A 20,058-nucleotide genomic window follows, 5' to 3' on the forward strand; every position below is an offset into this window, starting at 1 on the left:
TCGATATGGAGTCATGCTAATACCTATATTACTGTTATCATCATACTTTACATTCTGTTGGTCACATATGGGGTTGTGTTCTGTTGCATTAGAAAGTAAACATTCACTCTAACACAATGATCCTCAAACTTTTACATTTCAATTTGATCCCCAGTTTGGTGTGCAGTAGGCCACGGAACCCTAAACAAATGGAAGCAAAGGGTCTATTTTGGACACTCTTAATTTGTACACCTGTAAGGGTCTATTTGGTTCCCAACTATCAATAATCCCCTAGGGAGGGACCCCTAGGGGATTATTGATAGTTGGGAACCCTACTTTGAGCGTCACTCCTCTAACACAGCATATTTGAACACTGTAAGTGTGCGTGGAGGAGTTAAAAACCTTCACAAGCGTGGCCGTCCATTCACTGACAACTCCTCTTGTAATGTCTCCTTAATTATGATTTCAAGCCACGTGCAAACAATCCTTTTTCTACTACAAAACCAGCCCTGAGTCAGACCCCAGAAATGTCAACTATGACCATGTGACCGCCCCCCACCCCCTCCCCCCCTTACACACCCCCTCCTCCCTTCTTCCCACTGCCTGGAATGTGTGGAATGTTGTGGAGTGGAGAGGAATGCCTGAAGCTGCTCTCTGCATGACTTGAGTTCAAACAACCTCCCCTCTCTTTCTACTACAATACGGCAGCAGCAATACAGTGCACAACGTGTACGCAAAACACACACACGCACACCTGAAACAACAGTCTAATGGCATTTCTCTCTCTCTCGCCCCCCTACTCGCTCCCAAGCAGCTCTCTGAGCCAGGGCAGTGCCAACGCGGCGGTGCTGGACGTGACTCAGACGGGAGGCCACAAAAAGCGGGTTCGACGGAGCTCCTTCCTCAACGCCAAGAAGCTGTACGAGGACGCCCAGATGGCGCGCAAGGTCAAGCAGTATCTGTCCAACCTGAGCCTGGAGACCAACGAGGAGAGCCTGCAGACGCTGTCCACGCAGTGCGAGCCCTCCATCAGCACATGTGAGCGGACTTAATGCATTTCGATTTTAGGATGTCCAAACGTGTTTCTAGAATAACAAAAGCACGTCGCAATGCGACAATGTGTGATACCATCTTGCGAGTTGGTGCGACTTGACAGCCAAAGTTGTGAGACCGGGTGACACCTGCACACTTTATTTATTCATTTATATCTTTGGGAAAATCGCCTATTAAAAACATTATGCGATTGGACTCATCCATTCGCAGAATGACTATAAATTCATCAATTCGCCCAAGCCTAAGTTTCAGACCCTGCACTCAGGGCAAAACCAGAGTTGTATGAAACCAAGACAAACCTGTATAAGCACTAGCAGGTACTCAGACTTAAATGAATGTATATAAATGCCGGTGCACTAGCAGGTACTCAGACTTGCATGAATGCTAATATTGTCGGTGCACTATCTCTCCAATCAGAATGACTGATCTCCATCTCTTCTCCACAGTAAACCACCTTAACCTGTCACTTATCACTCACAGCTAGTGGCTAATGGCTTCTTATCTCCATTATCTTCTCCCTGATCAGTGCCCAAGAACGCTGGAGGGAAGAGGCCTGACACTTCCCCAGTGGTCTCCAGAGCGTCTAGCCAGCACAAGGGCCAGATAACTAAAGCCAACCAGGCCCTGCAGGTCCCAGCCGTGGCCCTCTACCCGTCTAGGAAGAAGGTCCCCGTTAAGGATCTGCCACCTTTCGGTAAGGGGATTATGACACATTTCAACAAAAATGTTATAATCAATAGAACCTTATTTTATGGATTATTTTAATGCAATATAAGTAGTAGCTCTGCAGTGTTGGGAGGTGATCTCCATACTCTTCCCTCGAACCATGGTGTCATTTTGGTTCCCAAACACTGGGTCAGGACCCATTTGTGGGTCGCGGACAAATTTGTTATGGGTCCCTTAATTTTTTGGTTTCCTACATTTTGTTTTAGATTTTTTTAGGAAAAGTAATTTAATAATATAGAAAAGAGAAAAATCATAAGAAATTCCCTAAATTTGAAAACAAATGTTTAAGAAACAGTGAAAATAGACGAGCTCACAACGCGGTGCAAAGTGATGTGTTGTGAGCTTGCAGATCTGCTATTTTCACTAGTTTGGGTCCCAGGTGAATATCTAATTGCTCTTTTGGGTCACAGGCTAGAAAGTTTGGGAACCACTGATTTGGTCGGCAAGTAGTACTGCCTGAAGCTCATACGCGCAATATTCCCCCATGGCAACTGGGTATTCCCTCTTGAAAGAGTAGTAGAAGTTTTTTTCTGTTGTGGGAGACCCGGATTTGAATCCTGGGTAGGGCATGAAACTTACAGATAGCAGCTTTACATATGAGATGATTGTGTAAAAAAGATTATCAGATAAGATAAGCTACAACCAGTAGGGCTTTGGTTGCTGGACGTACCAACCACGGTGTCAGTACCAGAAATGTCCCACATGCACGAGCACGGACAGCACGGAACAGTGCTTGCTCATGCTAGAACGCACCCCCATATCCTATCCAATCAAATAGCTATTTGCATAGCAAGTTTACCAGGTTTACCAGTGAGTGGTGTGAGCACATCCCCCCTAGATTCACATGCCCAAGTATCCTATTCATATGGATACTTTAACACCTAGGTTTCCAGCGGTGACTGTATGTGAATGTGCGTGCGTCCTCATACATGGCTCCATTACTGTGCTAGCTACTGTTTGAGATTCGTTCAAAGCAAACTTTTAGTTTCTCTACTGCAACGCACTATTTTCTAATTGAATTAACTGCACATGTAGGCGACTAGGCGCACACGCACATCTAGAGGCGCGTGCGTGCACGTGACGTCAATGAATGACCGTCCCTCCTGAAAAGAAAACACCAAAGCACCACTGGCTACAACTCCATTATCTATCTGAGGTTGGAAACAGGTCTTTGACGAAGGCAATTCATATGCTCTTCTAAAGACCAAGGGAATACTAGTGGTGACAGGAAGTGCAACCACAGTGATCCAAAGCATTTGATACTTGCTGATCGATGAGTTTCTATTTTCACTTCCTGTACGAACAAAGCCAATAGAGACAGCAGTGCTGGATTCTGATAATGGACACAATACACAGTCTTGTGATATTGAGGGAAACTAAAGGAAGCCTGTTTGAATATTTAAATCATTCCTTTGCCCTATTTAGTCTCATCAGACAAAAGGAAAAACCACCATGATGACACTCCCTGCACCCGCTTCTCTAGGACTCTGGCGCCACCTGCAGGCTATCTGGCCAAACTGCACCCCCTCCTCCAAAAGAGAGGAAGAAAAACAGTCATTGATGTAGCCTTGCATCCCACAGACGAGTGTCTGCAGGCCTCGCCTAAATACAAACATCTTGACCCCAGCATCCTTAATTTGGGGCAAACATTAGCCAAAATATAACATAAGTTCACAATGCCTCCCACAGTATTGGTCCATTCGGCCGTATGTCAAATATTGAGACTTTCTTCGCGACACATAGGGGTGCATTTTGCTAAGAGATACGTTATTATAGTTTAATTTATATACATTTATTCATGAATACATTTTGAACTAAACTTCCCAAATATGGAGATGACAAACATCATAGATGTGTGACTCGCGTCACGGCAACCACACTTGCAATTTCCAATTGCATCTTTCAGGCTTGGTTTGGTGTAGAGTAGATGGAAAAAAAGTGGTCCAAGTTACAGAGCTAACTCAGGTCTGGAGGGTTAGGAGGCGTCAATTGGGTATGGCAAGGTATGGCAGCTGCTATACCTTGGCTACAGGGGGAAAAAATAAATAAAATTTACTTTTTAAAATAAATTCATCATGCCTGTTGCTGTTGCTAAGGTATGGCAACATGACTGGTGTCTTGCATGAGCGCAAGACACCAGTCATGTTGCCATACCTTAGCTTTTGCTGAGATTGACACCACCGTTTAACAGACACCACAACAGACAAACTTCTAATAAATTCTTCAATCAATAAGTTGTTAACAGCACCGTTCTGTTCTGCAGGCACCAGTTCCCCACAGTCTCTGAAGAAGATCCTGTCCTTGTCGGAGGAGGGGAACGAGAGACACCGGCGACAGCCAGAGGACACGGTGTCCAACGCCTCCTCGCCTCCCACCTCCCCTCAGAGCTCCCCCAAGAAGGGTAAGCTGATAATCCAGCCCCAGCCCTCCTCCCCTCTCTGCTCTGGTTCTTCACCAGGTCCCCGTGGGCTGAGATCGCCATCTGGTGGTCGCCGACGAGTACTGCATTATAGGTTGACCCCCCATTCAGGGGAGTCCCTCTTTTGCAGGTCTTTCAGTCCGGCTGTATCAAAAAAAGTACCTTGGTTAAGGTGGAGACGACCTCCCGTTGGTCAGACCAGGTTGACACCAGGTTAGCATTCACCAGCATCGGCAGGGTTAGCATTTAGCATTTCACCAGTGTTAGTTTTATTGAGGTTAGGGTTTAGGTGGTCGGACCAACGGGAGGTCGAACCAAAATAGTAAATCTTGTCTCCCCCCGACTTTTGGTACCTCCGCGCAGCCAATCACAAGCTTCCGCTGCCTTAACCGAGGTGCTTTTTTTATACACTCGGACTGAAAGACCTGCAAAAAAAGGGAGTCCCCCTCATTCAGACTTCAGAAAAACACTTTATTATCAGCGTATCGTCGTTGTTATGTGTAAACCGTGTATGTCCAAAACTGTCCCTCTACTCAAATATCTTTGCTGATAATAGCCGATCTATGATCTTCATCCCAGAATAGGGGACGCTGTCGTTTTTGCATATAAACGGGGCAGTTAACATTGGCTTTAAGTTATGATGATGCAGACATTAATTGTCCAAAGGCGAACACAGCACACTGCCACACACTCGCACACTCTATGAAATGGATAAGTGTGTCTGCACTCTGCAGTCCTAGCATTCATGGGGGTCTCTTGTCTTGTGACATCCTTGCCTTGCTCAGGTCTGTGGCCTCTGTCAGGTCTCAGTGTGAGGAACGTGGGCTTCACTCACACACCCACAGCAGCCTCAGGTAAAACAGGCATCCACCAGGCTGTAGAGCAGTGCTTCTCAAGTGCTTCTCCCCTCAACTTTGACAGCATACAAATGACAGCATTTGTAGGTATGTCTCCATTCCGACATGTCTCCTTTCCTACTCTAACCCCAACCCTAACCTCTATGGAAGTGTTGCCACTCCGACAATAAGAAGTCAATGTCGGAGTGGCGACATGTCGGAATGGAGAGCGCCCCCCGCATTTGTACACTGTCAAAGTGACTTGTAGGTGTCAATATAGACCCCCATAAAGGAACCTGGAGCCCGACATGTCTCCTTTCCTACTCTAACCCCAACCCTAACCTGATTTAGTGCCTTCAGGAGATCCAGACCGTTACTCGTTTTCATTCTAGCCGTCTAATCAGAAGCTAGTTTAGAGACTAGTTGAGTTACTGTGAATGCCATTAACTAGCTGCTATACATTTTGACCAGCCTGACCCACACAACCCAACATGTGTTAGCCACCCCTGCTTTAGAGTATTGGGGCTGACCAGCCAGCTGCCAGCTATATAAAGTAGCTACGTAACACCTAGGCCAGTGGTTCTCAACCTCTTCAGGCCACGACGCCCCAAAATATGATTATTTTGGCGGACAAGGCGTTGTAAGCTTGTTGACTTTTGATGCAGTAATGGTCTTGTCTTTCTTTTTTTCTTTCTTTAGTTTTTTTAGGTATTAAAAAGGTCTGAACAAAAAAAATCATGTGCACAGGTTGAGAACCACTGAGCTACACAGTAGGTCAGGGGTCTTCAACGTTTTCAGGCCAAGGACCCCTAGTTGAGAGAGAGATGAAGCAGGGACCCCACAACCTTTTCAGAGATTCCATAGTTTCATTGTTTGACAGCACAATCATCAGTGTATTTTGGATTCATGGCAATTTGTTATTTCAGATATTTAACCACTTGAACCGTCATACTTAATAAACTTGACCTTTCACTTTGTACTTAGTCTGCTCTTTCCCCCCTCAACACTAAACCTCTAAAGTTCTCAGAATATGGTTCAAGTGGTTAAAATAAAAAAGAAGAAAAAAAAGATTTGGAGGACCCCTTGTAGTAATAACTCTTAGGACTCCTGGACCCACTGTTGAAGACCCTTGCAGTAGGTGATAGCAGATCATTCAATACTTGCCACTCCTCTCAGTTCTACTGATCTATTCCGTCTACATACCTTTCAAAACACACCTTCCCTTCCTAACAAGGTTTAACTAAATATTCTCTTCTCTTTTCCAGGGTACACCAGGATGGGCGATATCTACTCGGACTCAGGTCACAGCGAGATCTCCTCGCGCTCCAGTCTGGTCAGCAACTCCTCCTTCGACATGGCTCAGGAGGAGAGGCGGCTCCGCCACTCGGGGGGAGTCGGGGACCCCCACACGGGGGGGGCCCGGCTGGAGAGGCGAGCGACGACGGACCCTGACCAGTACAGCCTGGGGTAAGAGCTCGTCGTCTTTTCTCTGTCACTCTAGATTTGAACGACTTTAACCTTTAATTTATGCTTCAACTATTGAAAAAATAGCAGATATACAAGCTCACAGCGCGGCACCGAGTGCCGTGCTTGTAGATCTGCTATTTTGAAAAAATCTTACATTTTCTTTTTTTTTTTAAATATTTGCTGGTTTTTCATCATAGAAGGATTTAGAAGACACGTATAGAATGGGGTCAAAAATAAGACATTGAGATTTTTCAAAAATAGCAGATCTACAAGCTCGCAGCTCGCTGTGAGCTTGTAGATCTGCTATTTATCAATAGTTAAAGCATAAAATAATGGTACAAGTGGTTCAAATCTAAAGTGACACAGATTTGTGTCCCGGCCTAAATGGCTTAAACCGTGTCCTAATGTCTCTCCTCCATGCCACAGCTCCTACTCCTCCATGCAGGACTGCCGCTCGGTGTACGCGGGCTGCCCCACGGTGCTGTCGTCGCCCAGCAGCGAGGAGCTCACGCAGGACCAGGGCGACCGCGTCTCGCTGGACGCCGCCGACAGCGGCCGCGGCTCCTGGACCTCCTGCTCGTCGGGCTCCCACGACAACATCCAGACCATGCAGCAGGGCCGCAGCTGGGAGACGCTGGCCTTCGGCGGCCCCGCCTCCTCCGCCGGGGGGCTGCCTCCGCCGGGGGGCTGCCTCCCCGACTCGGCCCTGATGGGCTCAGCGGGGCTCTGGGCCCAGGCCCAGGCCCGCGGGAGCTGGGCGTCGGCCAGCTCCTCGTCCTCGGCGGCGTACTGGGGCGAGGACTCAGAGGGCGACACGGGCACCATCAAGAGGCGGGGGGGGAAGGACGTGAACGCCGACCCGGAGACCAGCAGCATCACGTCCACCGGCTCGGCGGAGGAGAAGCAGCTGCAGCAGCAGCACCCCAGGCCGTCCCCCTCCCCCGTCACCGCCGGGGGGAAAGGACTCCTCTGTGAGTAGAGTTCTCAAACACTGCCTGAACCCGACCCAACATTTAGGGTAGGATAGGGCCTAAGATGTATGCTAATTCTTCGTAGGACCGGGCCGGGCCTCGGGCTCAATGAAAACAGAAAAGATAATTTTGTATTATTTATATTACTTTTACTCTGTGATAGAGTTCTCAAATTCTCCCCGAACTACCCGACCCGACCCAATGTTTTTCTAATCCAGCCAACATCTTTTCAAATGGAGGACTGGATACATATCAATTTGGGGGTCCTTGATATGTCCTTATAGGTGTGTAAACTGAGATACTAAGATAGATGTTGACGCTAATGGCTAATGTCTCTCTCTTTGCAGCGAGGAAAGAGGGGCGTTACCGCGAGCCCCCGCCGACCCCGCCCGGCTACACGGCTCTGACCATCTCCGACCTGGCTGAGGGCCAGCAACAGCAGCAGCAGCAGCACGTGGGGCCTCCCTGCGGGGCCCCCGCATCGATGCCGGTCGCCGCCGGGGGAGGGGGCCACCACTCGGGTCGGCGGCCCCCCGACTACACCACAGCCCTGCAGCGCTCCCGCATGGTCACCCAGTCCCCGGACTCCCACCTGCACCACCACCAACAGGCCCAGCAGCAGCAGGATGGACCCAAACACCGTCGTAGCGGCGCGGGCGGCCCCCACCGCACGCGCTCGCCGGCCGACGACCAGGAGGCCTCGGAGGCCGCGGCGACGGAGGAAGAGGAGGAAGAGGAGGGTGAGTCCTTGTCCCCCAAACTAGTCGCTGTCGTGAGGAGACCAAAGCCCGGGGTGGCGCCCCGGATCCGCCCCACGCGACCCTGAGAGAGAGAGAGTGTTGTGTTGTAGAACGATGGGGGTGGGGGTGGGTGGCAGCGGGGGGGCGCTCCTTCCTCCTCTGCACCCACCCCTCGCTCCAAGGCAGGTAAAAACTGATTTATCAGGTTTGCCCCCCCACCCTTTCCCCCCCTCTATCTCTCTACCCCACAACAACCTGCATGTCCTGAGGCAGTGTTTCTCAAACTTTTCAAATTCCAAGGTCTCCCCATAACTCTGACAGTGTACAAATAGAACCAAATGGACCCGTAAGGGTTCATTCGGTTTCGTTTGTGCGCTGTCAGAGTTACAGACCCGTGTGGGTCAGTTTAGACCCCCACCCCTAAAGGAACCCACCGTGTCCCTGGAATCCACTTTGAGAAACACTGTCCTGAGGAACCAAACGAGGCAGTGTTTCTCAAACTTTCAAATTCCAAGGTCTCACCATAACTCTGAGAGTGTACAAATGGAACCAAATGGACCCGTAAGGGTTCATTTGGTTCCATTTGTACGCTGTCAGAGTTACAGACCCCCTAAAGGAACCTACAGAGTCCCTGGAATCCACTTTGAGAAACACTGTCCTGAGGAACCAAACAAACGCGCACTAGTCTCGACCCGAGGTTGAACCACCATTTCCTTCACCGCTCTGGTATCAAGCATCATCTGGGCTCTGCTCCGACTTTCTGCTTCATCTGAAATCATGTATTATTATTATAATTTGTAAATTTGAGATTCGGAACGGAGCCCTCCCCCCTTTTCTTATTTTTTTTTACAACTTTGACTCACAACATGTCATCATGCATGAGTCATCCTGACTTGGACCGGGACCATCACCACTGCTGCTATCTCTCTCTCTCTCTGGGTCTCTCTGTCTCTCTCTCTCTCTCCCCATCCCACACATCAGCCAGTCAATGCTTTGATCTCATGTATCTCCATACCTGCGGGAGCTATCTGACATGTCACCTTACTCTGACTCTGGCCTGTGGCCCCTTTCCGGTCACAGCAGCACCACGGTTTTCCCGCTGATGCACAGAATGATGTGAATGTGTGTAGATGTGAGTTTGCATAGTCGTTGGAATGTTTTTTTTAGTCACGATTCTTTAACCACTTGGACCCCAACGCCCCTCTGTTCTTGGGGGGCTGTTCTTTTTCACAAAAAAACATGCAGTAATCCTGGTCTCTATAATATGCCTCCCCCTGGCCAGCCGGGGCACCTGATGGAGGGGAAAGGAACTGGTCGGAATAACGTGTTACTTTCACACGCTACGTCCAAGCGGGGAAACTCCCCCCTGTCAGGTGAAAAGAAGTGGCTTGGACTCCTCATGCATAGAAGGAAGCATGAGGTCAGTCCGTTGCTCTCCCCAGGTTGGCAGAGGGAGTGTAGCGCCCAGGATCACATTAGACAATTGACACGGGTGAAAAAAATGGGTTACAAAAATCATGGGATATAAAAAATTAATAATTATATAGCAGATTGAGCTCGCGTTTGAGCATCTATAGATCTGCTATTTCTGGTGAAGAGATTTGACGTAGAAGGAAACGAGAGCAGTCGGAGTACAATTGCAACTACAGTACTAAGAACTACTGTAGTTTAAGTGGTTAAAGTGTCTACAAGGACTTTTTCACTGTTTGAATAATAAACACAATCTAACTTGGATACGTCTGTATGACTTTAAAGAGCGAGTGATCCCAGCAAACTGTCTGGAACTCGCAACAAAGATGGCATTGTTCAAGAGCACCGCTGAATGTTTTCTCTCTCTCTCTCTGTTGACAGAGGATGAACAGGTTTCCGCGGTGTGACAGCCGAGCTGGACTATCCTCCGGCAGGAACTCCCAGGTCCTCCCTCATTGGAGGACGAGGGAGGAGGGGCGGGACACAAAGAGGCTGACGGACAGATGGATCGACCAATAGAGACTCATCGTCTATTGACGTTTAACGTGCCTGCCTCCTCCAACTTCTCTCCCGATTGGTGGATTGAGTCCTCCTCCGTTCATCGACCCTCCCTGCCTTAAAGCACCATGGGGGTCGAATGACCCTGCATGCAAAAAAATGAAAAAACTAACATACTGTGAAGAAAAAAGGAGATGGATTGATGGAAAGGAGGAGCGAAGGACGATGACAAAATGCCTGGCACTTTGGAATAATAAACTGACATGAAAAACAGATTCGGCCAGTGCTGTGCCGTGTGAACATACAAACACACACAGAACCACATAGGTATTGCTGATGGCAAACAGGGCAACACACTCGAAACAGCCCAGACCCCCACCCTGACCCCAAAGAATACCCCAAACTCACTCTACGACACATCATGACGTGTTGATCTTTGTCTGCACTTTTTCATTTTTTCCCCTCATTTCTATGAGAAAGGAACAAACAGACTGGTTTAAAAAAGAACAAAAAGAAGAAAGGGACAGAGAGAAAAACTGAGAAAGAGATGTCAACTTGACTATTCATTTTCAACTTCCCACAAGACCCTTTTTCTTTTGTTGCTGTTGTGGTTGTTGGGAGGGTTTGTTTTGTTTCGTTTAATGATTGCACTCTGGGAGAGAGGGGTGAAAAGAGAAACAAACTCTAAAACAGACTCACTTGATTGTTGAGTGTTTTCTGACTTTGTAAAGCAGTATTATCTCCAGTTTTGACAAGTGAAACATTCTCCTGTGGCGATGACGCAAAGCACACACACGCACACACAATATACTCACACAATTGATCTCACTCACCCATAAACAATTTACCACTACACACACACACACACACACACACACACACACACACACACACACACACACAATGTCCTAACGCATAAACAAACTTCAGTTCTAGAAATGGGACTTTTCAACACAATCTTCTGTTTCCAGATCTTTGTGGTTCCATTTGGTCTGAACGATCGACCTGAAAAGCAGTTCTATCATGTTGTCACTGTCGGGCAGAAACCTCGTATCTCCCAAGTTAAACGTGTGTGTTTTTTCGTAAAGCTTCATCATACAAGACTGTCGCACAAAACTAGTGAAACTTGCAGATCTACAAGCGCACAACGCCTCGCGGCGCGAGGCGTAGATCAGCTATTTTCACTATTTTTTTCACTATTTTTAAATTGATGAATACAAAACGAACAGTTTTGGACATACAAGCTTTCCACCCGACAACAATGATGTGTGTCTTCTGACAGACGGGGTTTGTCCACTTCGTTCTGATTCTTCTCACACAGAGTCTGTCAGCAAATCAGACGTCAGCAATAGGGATGGGACGATAAGCAATATTATCGTTTATCGGGATAAAAAAACACTCACGATAATCGTATCGTGGAAACTTGATCATGAAATCGTCCTCCGTCATGCACTGGGATCAATTCACCTTTTATTTGCCGAGCTGCATATCCAGTACCATTTAAACCCTCTATTGGTAAAACGTACTTACGTACTTGATACAGTCTTTTATTCACTCTCTACCAAAATGTCTTTGGCAAGAAATTGCCGATCTACAAGCTCACAACGCGTCGCAAGCTTGTAGATCAGCTATTCTTTGGGGAAATGTTCCGCCCCAGGATAATGGATGTTGGGGATGTTTTGATTATCGCGATATCGTAAATCGCATTTTCTTTGGTCACAATAATCGTGATATGAAATTTTTATATCGCCCCATCCCTAGTCAGTAATGGCTTCCCGTTTTGTCATTCCGTTTTTACTGTAATGAAGGTAGATGGGAGAAGAAGCACAGAAGTGACTGATCGCCAGTCACCTGCACTGCAGGAAAAGCCTCCAGTCTTTACATTTCATCTTGTACTGTCTTTTCCATGTGATATCTACGAAACACCCAACAGCTGATCAACTTGTTTCCTATATGACTTAAACAGTCATGAATTCCCAGAACTTTATAGAAGCAAGTCACAGAATCATACACCCGACTCTGGTTTCGCACCGCCGATTTCGAGATTGAGACGATAAGAGGAGATTAAAATGTGTCAGATTCATCCTCTGTTACTAACGCCTGAACATCTTGGCCTGTTGGCAGGCTGAATATTAGTCTAGTTCAAACAGAGCGTGGTTTTCATCAGCTTTGATGTTATGGTCCTAGGTTGGACTTTCTTTTTTTTTTTTTTACTCCGGTGGGGAAGTTGATAAATAATAATTAGAATATTAAATAAAAAGACTGACTTTTTCAAGGCTGCCAATAAGAATGATTTAGAAAATCTAATTGTGAAAAGTATCACTTTTTGGTAATTTGTTTGTTCTTTTTTGTTTAGTTTTTCTTTTCTCAGAGCGGAGCTGATCACATTGATCAGCAGTCACAAACTACAGACTGATGAAATCAAAGACGAGTGCAGTGTTTTTCCACTGTGTTCCGTAACGCATCGTTTGTTTTGTTCTGTTATTTTATGTCGTACCTTTTTTGTAACGGCTGCAGATGGTTTGTCGATAACACATTTGTAACAACTGGTGAATCATGCATCGTTCACTTTTTCCATTCAGATTTCTTCTGAGAATCATGTGCATATTAAGCCATTAACCGGTAGACCTGGAATTATTTGATGCTTTAACTATTGAAAAATAGCAGATATACAAGCTCACAGCGCGGCACCGAGTGCCGCGGCCAAATGCATATAATTCTAGGGGTCCTTGACATGAAAGAGTTTGAGAACCACTGACGTAGAAACATTTGTTTTTCAAAAAGACCTTAGGATTTAGAAGACACTTACAGAATCAGGTCAAACAATTCGAATTTTCACTATTTTTCCAAAAATGGCAGATCTATAAGCTTGTGGCACTCGGTGCCGCACTGTGAGCGTGTATATCTGCTATTTTTTATTAGTTAAAACATGAAATAATACGTAATAATGCTTACCGGTCGGCTCCTTTTCAGAAAACAAAAAAAGCGGCTGCACAAACTGTCCAAGCATAATGGTGTGTGTAGTGGGTAGTTCTCCTACTGCGTATGGTGTGATGTTGGTAGCTGGTGACGATGATGACCTCCTATGTTCTCCCCTCATTCTCTTTGTGCGACTTTGACCTGTATGTCTTTTAAAAAGACAATCGGCGGAGTACGTAATCGCTTGTTCTGTTTTGTATTTTTAATACAATAATTGTAAATATTGGTTATATTTTTGTTCAAATGTACTGTTTTATGCCTCAACAACACCCGGTTTGTATAAGCTGGGGCGTCAATAAATTCTGCATAAAGAATCCACACCTAGGTTTAAATGCTATTTCTTTTGTTGTTTTTTCTTTCTTTCTTTCCAGACATCATCCTTTCAGAGATCTGTGTTGTCCTACTCAGACACCATTCAGTGTTTGCACAAGTTATGGAAGCAACTTGAAATGTGTAACTCATACTTTTTCTATCTGACAGCCCTGTCAGAATTAATAAAAAAAAATGTCCATAAGTCCCCACTTGCTTTTATTTACTTGATCTGTAAAGATTGTGTTGAACTATCTTGGACTATGAATAAAGTGTTGCCTTATGGAAGTGTAGATTTAGAACAGGGGCGTCCAAAGTAAGGCCCGGGAGTCAATTGCGGCCCGAGGACGAATTTTATACGGCTCGCAGCTTCATCCCTAAATTGTATTATAAACGGCCCGCCAGTACCGTCAAACAAGAACATTTTCCCAGAGTATAATTTGTCAGGATTCCTTATGTTGTCTCATTCTGAAGGGGTCAAAGAAAGGCAATGTTGTATTTTTTACCTTGCACGTCTGGTTACATTTGGTAATGTGAAATATCAAGGCTGAGTTAACTGTGTTTTGTTTAGAACACACGCTTGACAAAAGACCACTGATATTAAATATTGATGATAGTTAAATAACATTGTTTAAATGCGATGCATACAGTATATATGTGACTTTGTTATGGTCAGGAAGGTACATTATGTCAGGAGATGTAGTCGGCCCTTGGATGGATTAAAATGCTTCACACCAATTATAAAGTCTGGGTTTAGGCATGGACAATTTCAGTTAAACAAGGAGGGGGAAAATAGCAAAACCAAGGGCCCTATCCATTCTTGTGCCAAGCAAGATGCATCAGATGCTCTTTTTAAGACAACCATGGGCACTAGGGAGGCTACTCTGAATCTGATTAACAATTTGTAACACTGTCATCTCGTCAACCCACTCTTCATGTAGCCTATCCTCCGCCTAACTTACACCCAACTGGAATGATTGGGCGAAGGATAGCACTAAGGAAAGGTCTGCATAAACAACAGCTAATTAAATGTGATCTGGAAGCGTTTGGTTAAGTAATGAGTGCCAAAGAGCAAGCACTGAGCGTTTTCATAGCAGCCATGATGAGCCATAATTGAAATAATATAATTGGGTGGGTGGGTAAACACAGGTGTTAATCATTTGCAACAACTTCATTTCCATACCATTAGTGTAGCAGCACAACTAGAGCGCCTCCCATGAGCGCCTGAGAACATGCACAATAGCAGCACCCTGACTCTGTTTAACCTAAACCTGAATGGATATGGAACCTTAATTGGTAACATTGATTTATCCTAGGCCTATGTCAAAGGGGTCTTTGTGAAAAAGGTTTATAGTAGCCTAGCCTATTGCCAATGCTTTAGGCCTACTGGTAGGTAGCCTACCTATTAATTATGGTTAGGTTTAATTTGTGTAAACTTGAAAAACACAGCTCCAGATTGATCAATCTGAATAATCAGATTATCCAACATGAATCATTCACAATATTGTTGTTATTGGCAGAAAAGGAAAGAGGGAAGTCCAATATTAAGGTAGGCTATAGCATTAACTTTGTTAAATGGATGCTGATGTGTTGTTCATCAAAAGGAAGCTATGTTTATTGGATTTGGGGTCTCTAGCACTTCACTGTTGATGTGCAAACTTATTTTTCTTATTTAATGTTTGTTTATTGTTAGACAACAATAGTCGATGGCACAGCAATGGATAGGCCAGACCTTGAAATAAATTAATAAAACCTAATATTATTATTAGTGTGGTTGCCCGACATGGCAACACACTGTAGTCCTGGGGAAACCTTATTTTCACCACTAGATGAACTTGTTTGTGAATCAGATGCTATTGGAAATTGAAGGAAAGACATTTGAGGAGTGGCGCTAGCTCGAGTATTGGTAGAGCTTCACATGACAGTTAACTTGCTGCAGAATACAGTCAAGGCAACCACACGTGCAATTTCCAATTGCATATTTCTAGTTGTTATACCTCTTGTCAACCAGTAGGTGGTAGTAGACCCCCTCTAATCAGCTCCAACCCACATTGGTCAAGGTTTCATTCCTTCACATCTTCCCCTCTGGGTTTAAATCATCAGACTTATTTGACATCAGTGTAACTAGGTCTACACTGCAGAGAAATGACCAGGACTATTGCAAAGAATTTAGAATTTAGTTCTTCCTCGCAACTTTAATGTTGTGAGGAATCCACTGGGGAAAAATAATGTTTCTTTAAGCAAAATATGTTTACTTGTTTTTCTCCCTGGCACTAATATTTGCCCTGTTTGCCCTGTACCTTTTCATGTATTTGTTCTTCTGGGAAACCATTTGCAAACTTGTAATTCTTGGGTTTGTACTAGAAAGTTCTGTTCTTAATTCTGTCTTGCCATTTATATTACATAGTGTGATGTCACTCCTGTCTGAAATTATGGACATTATATTGTCCAATCAGAAAAGGGTTAGAAAAAAACAAAATATTATATAGCAACCACACTAATGAGTGGGATGGGATTTTCTGTGCCTCCCCCAGATTATAGCTCAATGGGTTTATGCCCATATATGGCCATGATTGATGTCACAGCACTGATGCCACAGTGCTGGCTGACTGGCCCTGAAATACTGTCTACTGAATTATGCCCAAATATGGATGTCTGTGATGTCACATAGCCAAATATGGTTATGCCTGATTGCAACGCATTGTACATAAATGAAACTTTCTCATCAAGGAGTTCACTTAATTGTTTAACAATGGCGATCAACTAAAGATAGAGGTGTTAGAAACATGGAGACATCAACGCAGAAAGAGAGAGAAAGGCAGAAGAAAACTGAAATAATAGGAGACAGTGAAAGTCAGAGACTGAGAGACGGAGAGAGACAGAAGAACATAAGATCCTTAATCCGTTTTCTTTCAAGATGGCGGGCAACAAGTCTGGAACAACACTCGGGCAGCCTCATCTGTTCAGACAAGATTTAAAGGCCCTGAATGTATCAACACTGACCCCTCTCTCTCCTGAGGTCATCAGCAGACAGCCCACTATCAATATTGGAACCATTGGCCATGTGGCCCATGGGAAGTCCACAGTGGTAAAGGCCGTCTCTGGTGTGCACACTGTCAGGTTCAAGAACGAGCTGGAAAGGAACATTACCATCAAGCTTGGATATGCCAACTCCAAGGTGTACAAGCTGGACAACTGTCCAAGGCCAGAATGCTACAGGTCGTGTGGAAGCAGCACTCCGGACGAGTTCCCCACAGACATCCCTGGGACGAAGGGCAACTTCAAACTGGTCAGACACGTCTCATTCGTGGACTGTCCAGGTCACGATATTTTGATGGCCACAATGTTGAACGGAGCTGCCGTCATGGACGCAGCCCTCCTGCTTATTGCGGGCAACGAGTCATGTCCGCAGCCTCAGACACAAGAGCATCTTGCAGCCATAGAGATCATGAAGCTCAAACACATTCTGATCCTGCAGAACAAGATCGACCTGGTGAAAGAGAGCCAGGCCAAAGAGCAGCACGCCCAGATCCTCAACTTCATAAAGGGCACGGTGGCAGAAGGCGCCCCAATCATTCCCTTCTCAGCCCAGCTTAAGTACAACATAGACGTGGTGTGTGAGTACATCGTCAAAAAGATCCCAGTACCAGTCAGAGACTTCATCTCGGAACCCAGACTCATCATTATCAGATCATTTGACGTGAACAAGCCTGGTTGTGAGGTAGATGCCCTGAAAGGCGGCGTGGCCGGAGGCAGCATAATAAAGGGTGTGCTCAAGCTGGGTCAGGAGGTGGAGGTGCGTCCAGGCATCGTGACCAAAGACCAGAATGGACGGCTGATGTGCAAGCCAATCTTCTCCAAGATCGTCTCCTTGTTCGCTGAGCGCAATGACCTGCAGTATGCTGTGCCTGGGGGCCTTATCGGTGTGGGCACTCAAATCGACCCAACGCTGTGCAGAGCAGATCGTATGGTGGGTCAGGTGCTGGGTGCTGTCGGAGCACTGCCGGAGATCTTCTCTGAGCTGGAGATCTCTTACTACACCCTCAGGAGGCTCCTGGGAGTCCGCCTGGAGGGAGACAAGAAAGCTGCCAAGGTCCAGAAGCTGGTTAAAAACGAGACACTGATGGTGAACATCGGTTCGTTGTCCACAGGAGGCCGTGTGGGTGCCGCCAAGGCTGACTTGGCCAAGATTGTCCTGACCAGCCCTGTCTGCACAGAGGTTGGTGAGAAGATCGCCCTGAGTCGTCGTGTGGAGAAACACTGGCGTCTGATTGGCTGGGGTCAGATCAGGAGTGGCGTGACCATTACACCAACAGTGGACAACAACTGAGGAGACAATCGACAAGACGCCACTCCCATCACATTCTTCATTCGCAAAAGGAGGACGAAAGGAGTCAAGGGAGGAAACAAAAGATGAGGGTCATCTCAATAAATACAACAATGCCTCCTACACGTCCTCTCATTCCTCTTCTGCATTGTTCCGTTTATGACATGTTACAGCATGTGTCTGCCAATGGACAATCTGGCGAGCCATCGCAAAGAAAGGGCGAGAAGCGTAGCGTCTCTGAGGCTGTCTCGAGGGATTAGCCAATGGGAGGGCTGCATGTATAGGTTTTCAAGAAAGATGGGGGTTAATAATGGCTTTGATTGAATCTCGAACTTCATGTGAGCAGTCGATGACGATAACGATTCACTTTTTTTTAAGCCTTTATTTGATGTAAACAGGGAAACAGAAAAAGAAGAAGCTGGTCCGATTATGTCCAAAGAGGATCACTGGTCTAGAGCAGGGTAACATGTCATTAGGTCGAACACCCTTTGGATCGACCACCAAACTCTAACCCAAACCCTAATCCTAACCTCAGTAAAACTATGCCTAACCCTAAACCTATAACCTCAGTAACCGTGACGCGGGTGATTATCTAACCTGCCGACGCTGTTCGACCTACGGGGTAGTCCCCCTATGGGAGGGGAGCATTCAGGGAGGCGAAATGCCAGCCACTGCCACTGTACGACGTTCCATTTGTTCGACGCGGTGAATGTTAACCTGCTGATGCTGGTGAATGTTAACCACTATGCTTAAACCTAACCCTAAAACCTAACCCTAACCCGTAGGCGAACTAATGACGCGTAGAAATAGCAAGATTTGCCCGGAGACCGCCTGTCTGCCTCCACGCTGACTACGCCACTGGTCTAGAGATAATAAAAATAAATCTACTGTGAATTGAGAGGTGATATTTTTTATTTATTTTCATTAAGCATAAGCATAAAGTAACTGACGTCACAGAGAACGTGTGTCGTGTTTGCACCGCTCCCTTCGCACCGGTATTTTTGTTCTTTTAAATAAATGCACATTAAGTGGTTATAAGCTATACAGAGAAAATATATATAATACACATACATACATATACTGTACATATACATAAATACATACATGGACAAAAACAAGAAAAAAAAGAGAGAAAGAAAAACTGTTAAGTGAGCATTGCTGATGATGATAGTCTTGCATGATGTCACAGGGGTGTCAGATGGGAGGGTCAAATACTGATGACAGGATGTAATGGGAAGACACTTGTAAAACCTACAACATCAGTATCTGATACCATGGGGGAAAACACTTCGTCATACACACAAAGTCACGTATTGGAGCGGTTAAACAGCCTGACAAACATAAACACACAAATAACAGAATAGGTGAGCTAATAAACGTCTGTACATGTATTTACAAATAAATACAATATACTGTATGACAAGCAAAGTACTTAGCATACAGCGAACAAGATACTCTGGTAAGTCTCTGACAGAGGGAAGAGAACGTCCAGAAATGTATGTAACTTATAGTAGAACTACATTCTATGCAATAGTCCTGGTTATTTCGCCGCAGTGTAGACCTAGTTACGCTGATGCCTAATACCAGTAAGACTCCCTAATCATAAGCGACCGTCAGGTCGCATACACAAACTTTAGAAGGCAATCGTAGCCAATCAGGAGGGAATATGGGAAATGGGACCGATCCATGTTGATGACATGACTTTAGGGATACTGTGTACCGCTTTGCGTAATCTTAGAGCAAAATCTGAAGTAGCAATATGCTTACGGGCTTCACTATGCTATGAGGTCTGCTGGGGAAAGTGGACGACGAGGGCAATTCTACAAATAGACCCATGGACAGTCGTTTGGGATCAATATAAGTAGGAACATTTGCTTATGTTAGATTGATAGATAGAAAATCACACCAGCCAAAATTAACATATAATATCATTTATTTAAAAAGGTTTGCAGCAAGAGTACCAGACTCAAGCTCCAGTAACCATCTCAACATTTAAGACCTTGCATGATGCTTGTAGTACCAGCTCTCAAACAATGCAGTAAATTCAATCAATACAATTTCAACCACTTAAAGCCAACCAATCTTGTGATCATAAGAAATATTTGACACCTCACGGCCAGCACGAGGAATCGGCTTTTCACCTCACACAAGATTAAGAATCCATTATATAATCCTAATAATCATAATCATAATACCAGTGTGGCTGCCTTTTACATTAGCATCACATGAGAAAATAAATATATCGAATTAAAAAGCATAACAGGCTTTATTAAAACATTCAGAT

General features: G+C 45.4%; 2 protein-coding genes across 7 annotated transcripts in view; both read left to right on the plus strand.

Annotated features, from left to right (window-relative positions):
- rapgef2b (Rap guanine nucleotide exchange factor 2b) overlaps positions 1 to 13,643 on the plus strand; it is a 179,759-nt gene extending 166,116 nt beyond the window's left edge. For 4 of the 6 annotated variants that reach the window (XR_013962928.1, XR_013962930.1, XR_013962931.1 and 1 more), the window contains 7 exons: positions 791 to 1,017; positions 1,559 to 1,726; positions 4,022 to 4,159; positions 6,279 to 6,480; positions 6,907 to 7,451; positions 7,799 to 8,377; positions 10,043 to 13,643. Coding sequence is in view for 1 of the 6 variants with exons in the window: in XM_080746251.1 (XP_080602377.1) it covers positions 791 to 1,017; positions 1,559 to 1,726; positions 4,022 to 4,159; positions 6,279 to 6,480; positions 6,907 to 7,451; positions 7,799 to 8,191; positions 10,043 to 10,068 (1,699 nt within the window). In the remaining 5 variants the exon portion in view is untranslated. The remainder of the gene's footprint in view (positions 1 to 790; positions 1,018 to 1,558; positions 1,727 to 4,021; positions 4,160 to 6,278; positions 6,481 to 6,906; positions 7,452 to 7,798; positions 8,378 to 10,042) is intronic. The other 2 variants (XR_013962929.1, XM_080746251.1) reach the window with 2 other exon arrangements.
- A 2,721-nt stretch (positions 13,644 to 16,364) lies between these two features.
- On the plus strand, positions 16,365 to 17,777 carry LOC308302464 (eukaryotic translation initiation factor 2 subunit 3-like; the record flags this gene model as incomplete). The annotated part of the gene is made up of 1 exon (XM_080746719.1): positions 16,365 to 17,777. One exon carries the CDS (start codon positions 16,365 to 16,367, stop codon positions 17,775 to 17,777), a length of 1,413 nt encoding a protein of 470 aa, XP_080602845.1.
- Between the last annotated feature and the right edge of the window lie 2,281 nt (positions 17,778 to 20,058).

This window comes from Nannobrachium achirus (assembly GCF_963921795.1).
Source record: "Nannobrachium achirus genome assembly, chromosome: 17".
Lineage (NCBI taxonomy): Eukaryota > Metazoa > Chordata > Actinopteri > Myctophiformes > Myctophidae > Nannobrachium > Nannobrachium achirus.